This window comes from Erithacus rubecula (genome assembly GCF_903797595.1).
Source record: "Erithacus rubecula genome assembly, chromosome: 4".
NCBI lineage: Eukaryota > Metazoa > Chordata > Aves > Passeriformes > Muscicapidae > Erithacus > Erithacus rubecula.
The window spans coordinates 56,257,434-56,271,551 of NC_136686.1; the positions used below are offsets into that span (position 1 = coordinate 56,257,434).

At 41.2% G+C, this 14,118-nt stretch overlaps 1 protein-coding gene across 2 annotated transcripts in view; it reads left to right on the forward strand.

Moving 5' to 3' along the window:
- The first annotated feature begins 9,559 nt into the window (after nt 1–9,559).
- Nucleotides 9,560–14,118, forward strand: part of SRPK2 (SRSF protein kinase 2) — a 125,623-nt gene continuing 121,064 nt past the window's right edge. The window contains exons 1-2 of one of the 2 annotated variants that reach the window (XM_079303137.1): nt 9,560–9,754; nt 9,847–9,931. In XM_079303137.1, the coding sequence (XP_079159263.1) occupies nt 9,739–9,754; nt 9,847–9,931 (101 nt within the window). In that variant the 5' untranslated portion in view covers nt 9,560–9,738. The remainder of the gene's footprint in view (nt 9,755–9,846; nt 9,932–14,118) is intronic. The other variant, XM_079303138.1, reaches the window with a different exon arrangement.

The following is a 14,118-nucleotide window of genomic DNA, read 5'->3' on the forward strand; positions in this document are numbered from 1 at the left end:
AGTTCTCAGCTCTGTAGATCTTGAATAACTACACATTGTCCTAATAAATTTAAGCTAATTTTAACTAGTTGACTTGCATTATCCAGCAGTGTAGCCTGCTAATTTTCTAGGTTACTAGTTCATTAATTCACTAATTTAGCACAGAGTAACCACAGGTCCCTAATAACAGGCTGCTGCTGTAATACCCAGAGTGGCTCAGTTAGAGCTAACACAGACCTGCTTATGCCAGTTGCACCTGGATCTTTGTCTGCAGTGGGCATTTAAAAAAAATTAAGGAAGGCATGTTTGTTTCTGACAATAAAAACCTAAAATCACTGTGATGAAACTCTGAAGCATTTCTTCTCAGAGAGAGAAAAGTTAAGTTACACAAGGCCACTGACATCCAAAAATAGGGCAGGAGAGAAAGCATGGCTTATACTTTTATACTTTGCAATCTCTTCCTGAAAAAGTCATATTAGGAAATATTCTTGAAGTTCCCTGAGTCTAGTCTTATCTGCTTAGCTAAGTGTATAAATTAAAGTCATTTGGTATCCATCCCACTTATGTAGCAGAGTGAACATCAACTGCTGCATGTGCACTGTGATACTATTCTGTGGCCTTGCACACTTCAAAACAACTTCTATTTTGTCTGTCTGCTTACCCATTTTCCATGAGGGACCATACAATAGTTTAAGTCCCTGTTTTCACATGAGTTTCTCCATTTCTGTACAGCTATTTCATTTAAGCAATGCAAAAAGAGATTTCTGGGACAGCTGTGAGCTAACTGGAGACTTGCACAACCTTCTAGTGGTCCTCTAGGGTGAGCATAGGGAAAAAGATAATTCAAGGTGGCAAACTATTACAGATAAATAATTTTTGTAAGTCTGATAATAAAAGAATCAAACAGTCATTCAATATTAGAAAAAGAAAATAAAATACATCTGTGTCCATTCACATTGGACAGCTTTTGAGGCAGAACAGTTTGTATCAAATTTTAGATTGGGGCAAAAAGGGCTGTACTGTAAGAAATTCCTGGAGCAGAGGTAGTGAAGTGGTAACTGCAATGTGGAGCAGGTCTCAAAAACAACCAAATGGACAGAGAGCATGCCATTACCAAAGGACAGACTCACACAGAAACAGAAGTGATAACAGTCAGTGTAAAATGGATAGAATTACAGCATCACCACAATATAACCTGTATTAATTAATAGGGGGATAGCAGATGGCATAGTATAACTTTCTTTGGTAAAGGACAGGAGTTGTAACTTCTGTCTCCTTTTTCCCCTTGGGACCCTGATTCTGTTGGGTATGTGCACAGAAAATCCAATATAAATTCCAACCAGTGGAAATTTACCAGTGGAATTAATGATTTTCTCTAGGTATGGTTTTACTGGTAACTATTAGATTTATTGAAAGCTGGGATTAAATGCTTAGTGAAAACCAAGTGCCCACCTTTTTGTCTGCCTGAACTATGTGAGTGTCACACAAGTACTAGCATTAAAGCACTGTTCCAGGGAGTGCCCATGCTAAGTCCCACTTGTGTTAGGGAAGAAATAATTTTGTATTTGCTGTGTCTGTTCTCTTGTCTCTTTTAGTTCACAGGATGCCTTCCAGACAAAAAGATAAGAATCAGTTTTATTTTTAGCTTGCCTTAGCATTACAATTCAGGATCCTTTTAATGTTCAACTGTGTATTTTCCCTGTTCTTGCTTGATGAGTCTTACAAATGACTGAAAAGTTATGAAAATCAAAGAGGTCAGTGAAATTGTTGGAGAGAACTTCCTGTATCTCTTCTATGGCTTACTATCTCCATTTAGTGGCTGGCTAATTGACTGCTAGACTAAAATGGTCATCTACCAGTTACTGGGAAAAGTTGTTTCCTCTTCCAGTCTGGCATCTCCAGCTGATTAATATATTCTCATGGCACTGCTGTTAGAAACCTTAACTGGTAAACATCCCTTTTATCTGACAGCTCCTGTCCCTCAGCAAGGGCCTCCTTAACCATCAGAGTCTCTGTGTAAGAATGCATTAATATGAAATACTATAGGCCCTGTACATTGGCAGCATGAGATACAACTGTTTCTGAACAGAAAAAAGAGATGAAATGAAAGCACAGTAAGCACATAAAATATTAATTTAAGGTTCGGCATGATATGAAGTGTTACAGGGTGACACATTTTTTTCTTTCTTCTCTCTGTGGGCCAAATCAGATACACATTTGGTAAAAAGGATTCTTATCCAACAACAATTTAAAAAACCCAACAAAACAAAACTAACAAAGATTCAAGGATAACTTACCTCAAATAGACCATGCATATGGGCCTAAGCTGCATTCTTGAGTTCCTAAGGTGCATCTTGAGTTCTGAAAAGATAGATGAGAAGTAGTTGCCAATAGTTTAGAGAACAACTGGGAAGTTAGAATACATATTACAAAATCAAGAAGAGTTTCTTGAGTTGCTCTTTTCCTGCACATCCAATAAGCTGTAGTGCCATTTTATACCAGGTTGTATGTGATATACAGGGGACATGTATTTCCCATAACCAAGTTCTTCAGATGGCTAGGCAATTCCAAATTTTAAAGAGCAATAGCCAATCATTAATTCCTGAAATTAAAGACTATTTGGACATATGTAATTCTTTTTTATGAGCACCAGGCTAACTCCAGAGAAAAGGATAAGAGTATGCTGGCAATGCAGACTTGCAATTGAGATTGATTTCACTGCAAATAAGATTCCTGCATACTTTTTTATTTGCAGGTAAATTCTTAGTACTATTTCATACAGTATTTTAGTTTGTAACAGAATTCTTAATCTTGAACTATGTATTATTTTGGGGAAAAGGACAAGGAGCCTTATTCAAAAACCTTGATCAGGGCAGGCAAAGATCATAGTCTCCTAGGATTGTTTAGGTTGGAAAAGAACTTTAAGATCATCAAATCCAACCATTGTTATTATAACCAGAACGGTCTTAGATAAATTGATGTGTACAAGAAACCATTAACATCATCATATTTCCGCATGGATTTCAAGTGCAGTTGAAAGGAAGAAGCAGAAAAGGCACTCTGTTCTCCTGGGTTTTCCATGATTAGAGGCATGCTGTGAGTGTATTGAGTTTGCAGTATCATTTCTTGCTTCTGTTCCCATATAAATGGTCCAGTGCATTGTTCCACTGAATGCAAATAGTGCCAAGCATCCTGGTAAACACATTGATTTGGATGTATTCTACCATCAACTAATCAGATACACAATCTGTCACCATTTTGCAATTGGTCCTTGCCATTCTGCTTTTTCTGCAGTTTTCTGCAATTTTGTACTTACTTTAAGAAAAATGCATAAGTTAGGACAGAAGAGGAGGTTTTAGGAAACTAGTTGTTTTATTGCAACTGGTGTTTGAAGAAAATAAACCCCCTTATTTTCAAAACAAGTTAAAATCAGGTATCTGAACAAAGAAGAAACCATTGTCCTACATTTGACTTTTTTGTCACTAGGAATTGAAATAGATATAATCCATTAGTTTTGTGGTTTATCTGTAGCAGGGCAGCCCATCTAGTAAGGCACTGAGTGTGCTGGAAAATGGATAAAAATCTTCATGGCTTAGAAGTTACTATAAATAGACAGACTTATTGTGTGAATATATTCTAACAGTATAGTGATTTTAAAGGCCTGACTTGAGTAAACAGTGCAATGAAGACATACTCTTTGGTGACAATATTTACACTCTTAATGTTTATTATAATAGTTTGCAGCTCTGAAGGCAAAAGCATGTGAATATTTCCTACCACAGTCATTTGTGTTACTACAATGAATGGCAAAGTGGGCGTAAAACATGATTAAATCAAACCCAAAAATTCAAGCCCACGGAATTAATTTCTAAGAAACAATGCACAAGGCCAAATTGCAGTAGATGAATTCTCTGTGCTTTGAATGAACATTGATGACTGTTTATAATATTTTCACCATGATTTGATGTTACACATCTTATAGTAGGAGCACAGTGAATTTCCCATGCCTAGAGGTGAATAATCAGTCTTTCTTCAGTTCTTTGAAAATAACAAAGTTCATTCATGGATGTTCTTTGTGAAGGCTAACAAGGCTGGCTAACAAGTTATGCTATTTCTGCTTTTATTTTAACAATTAGCTGTAAGATTTTCTGCTTTTGAAAACACTCCTGTAGCTGCTTTACATGGTATAGATAGGTTACAGACCCATCCAGACAGAATGAAACTGTAGGGCTAGTCCCTACCAGTTATGTACCAGGCTGGTAATGCCTATGACTATGAAGTTGGATGACATTTCGCTTTGTAAGATCCAGTTACTGTTAACTTTGTAAAACTTTAATAATATGATATGAAATATCCCATGCTGAGTAATGAAATAATTAATACTTTAAAAATAATGCTGCTTTGATAATAAGAAAAGAATTCTCAGCCACTTCTCAGAAATGCCCCTCTAGCCCAGTAGTTCCTTGGATTCAGTATGCAGTCAAAACTAATTAAGCAAAATGTTCTGTGCATTAATGGCAAACAATAGTATTGCCAGCCTAACTGAGACATCCTTTAACAGATGGTTGCTTCCTATGAAACAGGTCAAGATGAAGCTCTGGAACTGTACTTGACAAACTTGTTCGACCAGTGCTCCTTTACTGGCCATTCCCCTCACAGAAGTTTATTTCAGGATGCATTGTAATCTGAAAGTTTGTAAAGGAGCAGTGGTCCTCTCTGATCAGCAGAGGGGTACTGGCTGTTAATTTCCCAGAGGGTGTTGGCGAGGGCGTTGTAGCAATGTCACACTGCAGGATGTGTGAAGAAAGGACGTTTGGGGTACTACTGACATAACATGGCATCATCCTACTAGTCAGCTGGTGTCTGATTTTTCTGAAGGCTGTGAAAACATCTTGTATCAAGTAAAAGTACAGGGGAGGTTACAGGGAAGAAAGCAGCTTTATTCTTCCAGAAAAAATTAGTCCATTGCTTCGTCTTACATTACACTTAAGCTTATGATTTGTCCCTTATTGTTTTCATTGTGACTATTGTTTGTGTAGTCCACATCAAGAGAAAGGGAAACAGGGTAAACCCTGCATTTGTTTTATAACAGATTTTCATCTCTCTGGTTGGCAATCCCTACCTTTGAGTAGGAGGCTGAGATTTCATAGAAAGAGGCCTTAATATCAAAGATGTGCCGTTAAAATACTTAGGAAAATCTGTTTAAACGTGGGCAAATTATGAGACTTTGTAAAACAGCATTTTGTGCATGTTGGAGACATGTGAGTGTTTAATAATTAAGTTTGAAAATATTCCATGCTTACTTAGCAGATGAATCTCTCAAATGTACGACCATACTGCGTAGCTGCCAATCAGAAAGAAATAGTAGGACTGAATCCAAAACACCACTGCATCACTGCTGAGAAACTTTTGCTGTAAGTGCTTGTGTTGAGGCTGAACAGGAAACTCAGAGCAGTTGCCAGTGATCCTTTCCTCCCTTGCTGACCTCTAATCAGTATGAAGGAAGAAACCATCCAATTTAAACAGAATTTAAAAAAAGACAATATATTTGAAAAAGGAGGTGATGCAGGTCGAGATGAGAAGGGCAAGATGGGTAAAGAGCTGAGAACCAGGAGTGGAATCTAACGAAGAAATCCAAGACAAGGACCCAAGAAACTGGAGGAAGTTTAATTGCAGGAGTGTTTGGGAGACTACTGGAAGTAATGGGGGAAGCTAGAATGAGTCATTCTGAAAACCTAAGTGCTTCAACACTAGAATAAATATTTTCATAAAAATATTGCCAGAGTTTGTTTTAGTTCTATTTCAGATCTGAGTTAAGTCATGCCAGTTCATGCCCTATTTTAGACACCATTCAATACATATCTGGGTTGATGCAGCTATTTCTGGGCACAGGTTAGTCTTTAATTTCATGTCAAATTGGTGTTAAACCGGTTTGCTTTGTCCTTCATGTCTTTCTTCTTTTATTAGTAATCCAAATTAACTTGATAAACAAGAGTTCTCTACCAATGTAAACTCTGTGTAGCTGGCATGCACTGCACCATTTTATAGATGAAGAAAATTAGTCAGGTGAGTCATGTAATTTGATTTAGGAAGGGCACAATGAATCAGTGAATGAGCCAGGAATCTAAACTGAGGAATTTCTGACTGCCTGGTTTTTTTTGGAAATCCCAACTCATGCTTCCTGCTATTTTTTCTCATTACACTACCGAGATAACAGCCTACTTTTCTTGTTTAACTTGTGCAATGCTCCTATTAATGTTAACTGGTTATATTTAGGTACTGATGAGCCAATAGTGTTGACCTTACAAGAAACTCGGCTACTTAGTTACTGTTGCTTAATCCTTCTTATCTGTAAGTTTGCTATCTGTATTGCTCAAAACCAAGCTGAGAATTGTCCTCTGCTTTGTTTACATACTAGAGGAGGAAAAAACCCACTTTAGTAGACAGAAAATTCTTCAAGTAAGCAAGAGAAGGACAGATTCATTGTTTGTATGCCTCCTTGGGTGTGTCATACTAAATTCAGAATGGGGGTGGGAACTGAAGGAGCAAGAGACAACAATGAAAGGCGAGAGGATGAGAAGGCTGGACTTGCATATTAATGAGAGCTTGCCTGTAGCTGGGAATTTCCTTTCACTACATTTTTCTTTTTCCTTTCCCCACCACTTACCGTTTTGTTGTTTTTTTCCTTTCTCTGCCTTATACATTATTTCATATTTGTTCTATTCTGCGCAAGAGCAGCAGAGAGTTGGCTCATATCCTGATTTCTGCAACGTGCAGAAATAAGGATAGGAGCCTATGCTATTACAGAGTGGGAAAAGCAGTGCTAAAAGGAAGCGGTACAGAAATCAGGGCAAAATTTTCTAACATCCTTCTGCTGAAGGAAGAATTTTCAGTTATTCTCAGATGGATGACAGTATCATGTTTACAGGACTGCTGCTAGGCAACTTCTTATTCTGTACAAAAGGAAAAGTTAGTCTTCATATGTAAGAGAATATTTCAAAGCTAGGTCAAAAGGAAACAAACCAAATATCTGTGGATATCAAGTCCAGACTATATTATAGACAGGCAAATATACCATTCCATAATTTGCTACTTAATTATTCTTCTCTCCTGATGTTTGCACCTAGGATCACCTAATTCTGCTGTTGTCCCTCCCTTCTGCTTAGGTCATATCACCTGAACCTCGCAGCACCTTTCCCCTGGGTGAATGAGCTCTATGGTAATCCCTGCAACAAAACAGACACCTGTTTCCACCAAGTGTTCAGAGAGAGACAGGCAGAGATATTCTGGCTCACCTCTATGCTGTACACTGATTTTGCAAATGCTGCCTTTTGCTATCTACTCTGTCTTCTCTCTTGCCTCATCATTCCCTTTTGAAAAAGATGTATATTTAAATAAAGATGGAAGATTTCCCTGAAATGGATGGATTCAAATAAGCAGGGCAGATTCTCTCTTAACAAGCACATGAATAAAATTATTCTTGTAATTTTTAAAACTTTCATTCATTATTTGCGTTCTCAGGGAATTATTCTCTTGAGCCTAGAAATAGGGTGGGGGTTTGTTGGTTTTTGTTTTTTCATTTTCTGAAATATGTTTAGCCTCTACTGACCTTAATTTACTCTCCAGTCAGTTAATTGCACATGGTAATCCTCTATACATACATAGAGAGTCTCAGTGATTTTTTTGCATTTCTGTATGATCATCCTCTGAGAGATTCTTGGCAGGGTAAGGGAGGAAGAAAACAACAAAACCCCGATACAATACAGTCCCAAAATATGTTTCCACTTGAGCTGACTGAAATTGTATGTGCAGTATACACTCACCTCATCCTAACAATTCCTTTCTCCGTGTGCTGGCAGATTGTTCCCTTGCCCTGATTATGTTGCTGACATTATGCTCGTGAGGGAAATTCCTTCCTGACTCCAGATCTGGTGGATTTATAATCCTGTTGATGTAAGCAAAGCTGCCTGTACTTATCTAAGACTCAATTGTCCAATCAGTTCTACATATAAAGCTCCTGTTGAAGTAAATAGAATGGCACATAAGTTGCTGAAAAGATGATCAGGACCCTGGTATGGTTTTTGCTCTAGAACCACAGCTACAATATAACTTTAATGCAGCACTGCCCTGACAAAGAAAAAAAAGTCTTACTGTTTTCTCCATCATCAGCTGCTTGCCTCTCTCATTCTCTACACAGGTACGAGTATTCATGTAGGCCCATAATTTAACCAGTGAAGTTAAAATTAGCCTGGAAACAAAGAGTAAATGCATAATCTGCTTTCTTAACATTTAGCCATTATTAATTTTCATGCACCTAAACTTCCTCAGCAGAAAGCCTTCAAAATTTCAATAAAGCCTTCTGTTACCTAACCTATCACACTGAACTAAAAGACTAACAACAGCAAGGGAGAAATGTAACCTACCAGGGTTGCTACCAGGGTAGCAGTTTATACTGGAAATGTTTATTTCCTGTGCACTTTTATGGTGGAGGATGGAACACAGAAAATGTTTTAATTTAGAATGCAGCTGAGGGTTGCATTTTAGAAACTCCATGGTCCTATTGTTTTCTGTTCACCAGGCTGTCTAGTCAGACAAAAAATCTTTGTAGTGCCTCCTTTTTGGGTTGTCTAGCTTTATCTTTCTGTGGCTCTACCCCTCCTAAGCTGAACTAACCAGACCTAGGGATTCAATTTTCTGTCTAGATGAAATCTCAATGATCCAATTACTTAAGACCAGCAATTACTGCTAGTTCCCTTCACTCTCATAATGCCTTGACTGCAGCTGCTTTTAGGATCTTCATCCTTATGGATTCTTTGTGTTGTCACTTAGAGAGCAGTTCTGCCTCAAAATTTAATGTCCATCCCGTTATCTCTCAGTTACTACGCCTTGGAATTCCAGTGCCATGTGAAGACAAGCCAGGTAAGCCTCACACTTAGACCGGAGCTTTGGCTATGACCCTGAGCATAGTTGGCCCCAGGCACTAAGGCATAGATGGCACAAAATTTCGGTCATAACAGTGTCAAGCACTGAGCCGTGCTGTGCGCAGCTCGGGTAGGAAGGGGCAGTGTTCAGCGGGTCATTACTACGGCAAATCTGAGCAGTGTCTGGTACCACGGGCAACAAGATGCCCTTGGCAGGAAAAAACCAACTGCCAAGAGTTGTCCGTCATGTTAATCAAACAACTTAGTGAGAATCAGAATTAAGGAAATCTAATTTCCCTGGATTTGGCCACGAGGTTAATTGGTTCTGTCATCTCACCCCACACAGGTTTCGGGACAAGCTAAAGCTGATCTCGCCGCAGCTGCTGCCGCGGGGAGAGCCTGACGCCTCCCGGCTCTGCCCTCGCCACAGCTCCCAACGTGGCACAGCAACAGGGCGGATCACCCCGCTACTCCGACCGCGACCCAAAACTTGGCACGATTAATTCCCGTTTGGCTCGGCAGCCCCACAGAGCCTCACCCCGGCGGCGGCCGCGGGGCCGCTCCCGCCTCAGGCCGCTCCCGCCTCAGGTGCGCCCGCCCGCCGCCACCTGCCGCGCCCGCCCCGCCCCGCCCGCGCCTTTCCGGCCGCGGCCCCGCCGCTCGCCCGCGCCTGCGCAGCGGTGGCGGCGCGGGGCGGGCGCGGGGCGGCGGTGCCGATGCTGCCGGACGGTGCCCGGTGCGCGGTGGCGGCTGGCGGCGGGGCCGGGAGCGGCAGCGACAGCGGAGCCGGGCGAGCCGGGCAGCGGCGCGCCCGCCGAGCAGTGCGCGGCGCGGGGCGATGAACTCGCGCAAAGGTACCGCGCCGTGCCGGGCGGGAGGGAGGGAGCGGGGGGGTCTGCGCGGCCGCCGCTCACGCCGGCTCCCGGCTGTTCTCTTCTCCCGGCAGTGCTGGCCCTGCAGGCCCGCAGGCGGCGGCCCAAGCAGTCCGCGGCGGCCGGCAGGAGGGACAAGCATCCTGCGCCCCACAAAAAGTGAGTACGGGGACCCCCGACCTGCCGGGACGGAGCCTCTCCCGCGACCCCCCGTTATCCGAGCGTCCGTCGCGCGTCGCTCCCGGCGCCCCGTGACCCTCGTGCGGGGCCGTCCCGGCTGCCCGCTCCCGCCGCCCGCGGGACACACGGCGGCTCCCCCGGCACGGCTCGGCACGGCACCCTCCGGGCCCGCCCGCCCAGCGGGGATGTCACCGCGGCCGCTCGGGGACCGGCCCCCGCCCGGCCGAGCATCCTTCGGGCCGGCAGCCCGGTGCCCGTGGAGCCCGCGCCAGGCTCTCCGGCCCCGAGAGCCCCGGTGTGTCGGGGATCTGCCCAGCACACGTGTTCCTCTCGATTCTCCCTCCAGGTCTCTCGCCTTTGTGGTCTCTTTCCCCACTACTTTCCGTGCCGAGGTTTCTTTCTGCATCATTGTCCCATCTGTAGGCTGTCCTTTTCTCATCCTCCTCGGTACCATCAGGCTGTTTTCCCTTCCCAGATGTGTGTGATCACCAGCGATGCTGATACCAGCATCTGTGGTTTATTTTGAGTTTCTATTAGTCTTACAGATAAGAACAGAAGTTGTTCTCTGTTTTCCCCTTGTTTTCTGCTAGCCCTTCATGTTCTTGTCACTGTCCAGTTGATCTTTTCTCATGATACTTGTTCACTGAACCACATAGGAACATTCTTCCATCACTATAGTGTTCACACTTTACTGCTTCCTAAGACAGTGTGGCTTTGGACTGTTTCATTTTAGTCCTTGAAGGATTACATGCTTCTGTCACTAACTTTCACTGTATTTTGTTCAGTGGGACTTTATTGGTGACTCATTAAGTTGCCAATAGGCTCTTGTCTTTGTTTTCTTAACTTGGGGATCCAGTCTACCTGCTTTGTTCTGACGAAATTCGTCCTGATGTCACTCGTTCCCCTTTCCTTCTAGAACTGGGAAGCGGTGGATGGGTGGATGGATGGATGAATTTATATGTGATGGGGAGAGATGTTGCTGTGTGCTATGGCAAATGCTTCAGTGGACAAGGTCTTTTTCTTTGTGACTTCTATTGAAAGAAATACATCTCTGACCATGAAGTATTTGGTTTGCTTTTTTTTTCTAGTTACAATGAGTGGGTGCTTTTTTTCCCCCTTTAGGATGGGTAAAAATAGCATAGTAGAGGTGCTGGTGTAGTGGTGATCAGACTTTGGCAGCTAACTTTTGTTCACATCCTGTTCCACTAGTGCTGCTTCCTCCAGCATTGTGTAAAAGCTGCATTGCACTTTCAGTCATTTGAATTTGGAGTTACTGCAATGGAAACAAATGTCATGTGCAAGATATGCAGTAATTGATTCCCTTGTTTCCAAAAACCTTTGTTTTTGTAGTGTTTTGTGGTGTAGTTTGTAGTGTTACATGGATTTGTTTTTTGCCAGTTTGAAAATGGAAATAGGTTAAATTTCATTGTAGCTTGAGGTTCAGAGTTATTTTTTAAGCTTTCAGTAAAGTCTTAACCACAGGGTTGTTAATAAACTTCTCCTCTTAGGTGATAGAGCATTTAATACACTTCTTAGTGGAGCTAAGTGGGATGTTTTGCTGAATTAGTTTGTTAAAAGTTTGCTTTCACAGAGACTTACTAAGTACAGAACTGGCAGTGTTTGTTTGCTGAAGAAGCTGGCTTCTGTGAAGTCGGGCTGCACAGTCAGGAGCTGGCCATTTGCCTGACTGAGTTGGCATTTCCAGATGTAATGCTCCAATCCCATCAGTTGCCTCATGAAACAAGTGGTTTTGCTGTAGTTGACAGGAGCCATCTTCTCTCTTCTGCTGTGTATGTTTTCTCTTCAAACCACTTTTTATGCTCTGGAGATGTCCTGTTCTGTTTCATGTTTCGATATGAAAGCAAAACTCCTTTCAGGTTTTTAAGTCTCCTTGCAAATAGTGAGGCGCCCAAAGTAAAACCAGTATCAGACATTTTCAGTATCTCTTTTGTCCTGTTCCTAGCCTTACTTTAAATTCAATTGCTACAACATGTACTAGTGTTGTAGGGGTGTATGGTATCTGTGATGCACATCAAGTGTATCTGCAGATAAATCAAATGCAGTACCTGCACAAGAAAATGTTTATTTGAGGGGTGGAGCTTCTACACCATAAGTTCCCTGTAGTGAAGAAGTTCACTACAAAAATTGTGAAAAATAAATTAGTTTTGGATTCAAAATTAGCTTTGAATCTAAAGCTGGGTTTTTTTAGGGTTTTTTTTTTTTTTTTTTCCCTTAACTGTTTCTTAGGAAAACTTTTCTCTGCCAGGTCAAAGCTTTATGGAATAACTTCCATTGTTGCTGTTAACAATGTGCTTCAAAGGGAACTGCAGGACTCCTCTTGTAAAATTGGCTAGGAGAGCTATATCAAACTGTAGCTTACTTGTGGCTTTTGTTTGAAGAGTATTAAGGTGATGACACAAGAAGAAAAAATTGCAGTACTCTGAATAACTTTTTGTCTGTTATGACCTTATTTGCCAAAGAAGGCTGTAAGATTGGACCTGTAGCTCAGTGTCTCCCTAAGTCAATGAGGAGAACTGGTGGAGGTGAATCTGGGTGGTTTTTTTTTTTTTTTTTTTTTTTTTTTTTGCAATAGGGTGGTAAAAAAAAAGGAAATAGAAGCTGAGTGTCTCATATTTTGGAGAGGAAGCACTTTGTCTTGAATGAAGACTGTATCTATAGTTGCATGTAATAATAAAATTTACTTGGTATGGCTTTACTTTGAAATCAAACATGCAGGCTACTGAAACAGAGTATGTCACTGTATTAAGATATATTAGTGCTTGGTTTTGGTTGCAATAAATGAATTTGCATGCAGTGTGTGCAAGTTACTTATGTATTTTTTCAGCTGCACAAAAGATTAATCAAAATTGTTAATTTGGGTTTTCTGCGATTTATTTTTCCTGCATTGAGAGAGGTCTGTGCAATACTGATTTTGACAAATGCCTGAGTCTGTTCAGAGATAAACTTTCTTACAGGCAGACAAGCCTGTTTACTGTCCTTCACTTAGAGCTAACAGATGGCCTCAGGTACATCTACTTTTTGCATTCAGTGGAATGTCTCTATGTTCAGACTAGTACAGGCTTCAACCGGGGTAAACTTCTACCTTGGATATATTTTTTTTTTCTTGACTTTATTTCTAAGTGAATATGACAGAAAACCAAGTGAATACCCAGTTAGAGTTGTCCACTTTAGCGTGTCAGCTGCACATCATTATCCAAAGTTAAAAGAAGGCATTTTGTAAGTTAAAAAATCCAGATGACGGTGTGTGTATGGAGAGAGCATTATGTGTGCTGTGTATTTTGATAAAAATTTATAAATCCAGATCCAGAGATTGGTTTTGGCTTTGTTTTTAAGCAGTACTTCAGAACAGGTGATAGAGACCATGTGATGCTCCTTGGCAGTGGTGCAGTACATCTGTGCTGGCTAGCAAGGGAAGTGCCAGATTTCTGCACCATGCACCTTCCAGATGTCTAACTGCTTGAACCCACAGTACTGTACAGCTATCAAAGTTTAGGATATATTACATTATTATGGACTCTTAAAGGTGTAAAAGCCATGCACTGCTTTTGTTTGTTAGTGTTTTTCAGTCTCTTTCAGTAAGTTTTTTTTTTTTCTTAGAAGCAGCATTTATTAGGTAATTCCTCTTCCCATGAGTACTGGATGAATGTATTCTGACCCAAGGCTACAGATGTAGCTCTTGGCCTTTCTATGGAAGAGTCACCATGAACTCACACAGTCTGCAGAGGTCTTGTATCTGCCCCCCAAGTGTAATGTTTGTGAAGTTTTTGGCTGTTTGTTTTTTTTCTTCTTGGGATGAAGAATGTCAGAGAAGCTAGTGTTAAAGTGTTAAAGCTTTTAGAAGAGGAGAAAAGGATTCAGAAGGATAGAACCCCAAGTTATGCCAATATCTAATGAATAAGGTGACCTCAGTTTTCTACCATAGAAAAAAATAGGACTGATAAAAATGAAAATGTGATTGTATAGCAGTTGTATTCATGATTGATCCCTTCCCTTTTAGAAGTAATGGCTTTGTTGTGATTCTACCAGAGTCTTATCTTTGCAATCTAGCCTATATTTTAATAATCAATAACTAATTCTGTTCTAATTGCCTATGGGGACTTTGGGAATGGGCACTGTTTTGCTAGGTTGTTTAAAAAGAAAATTAA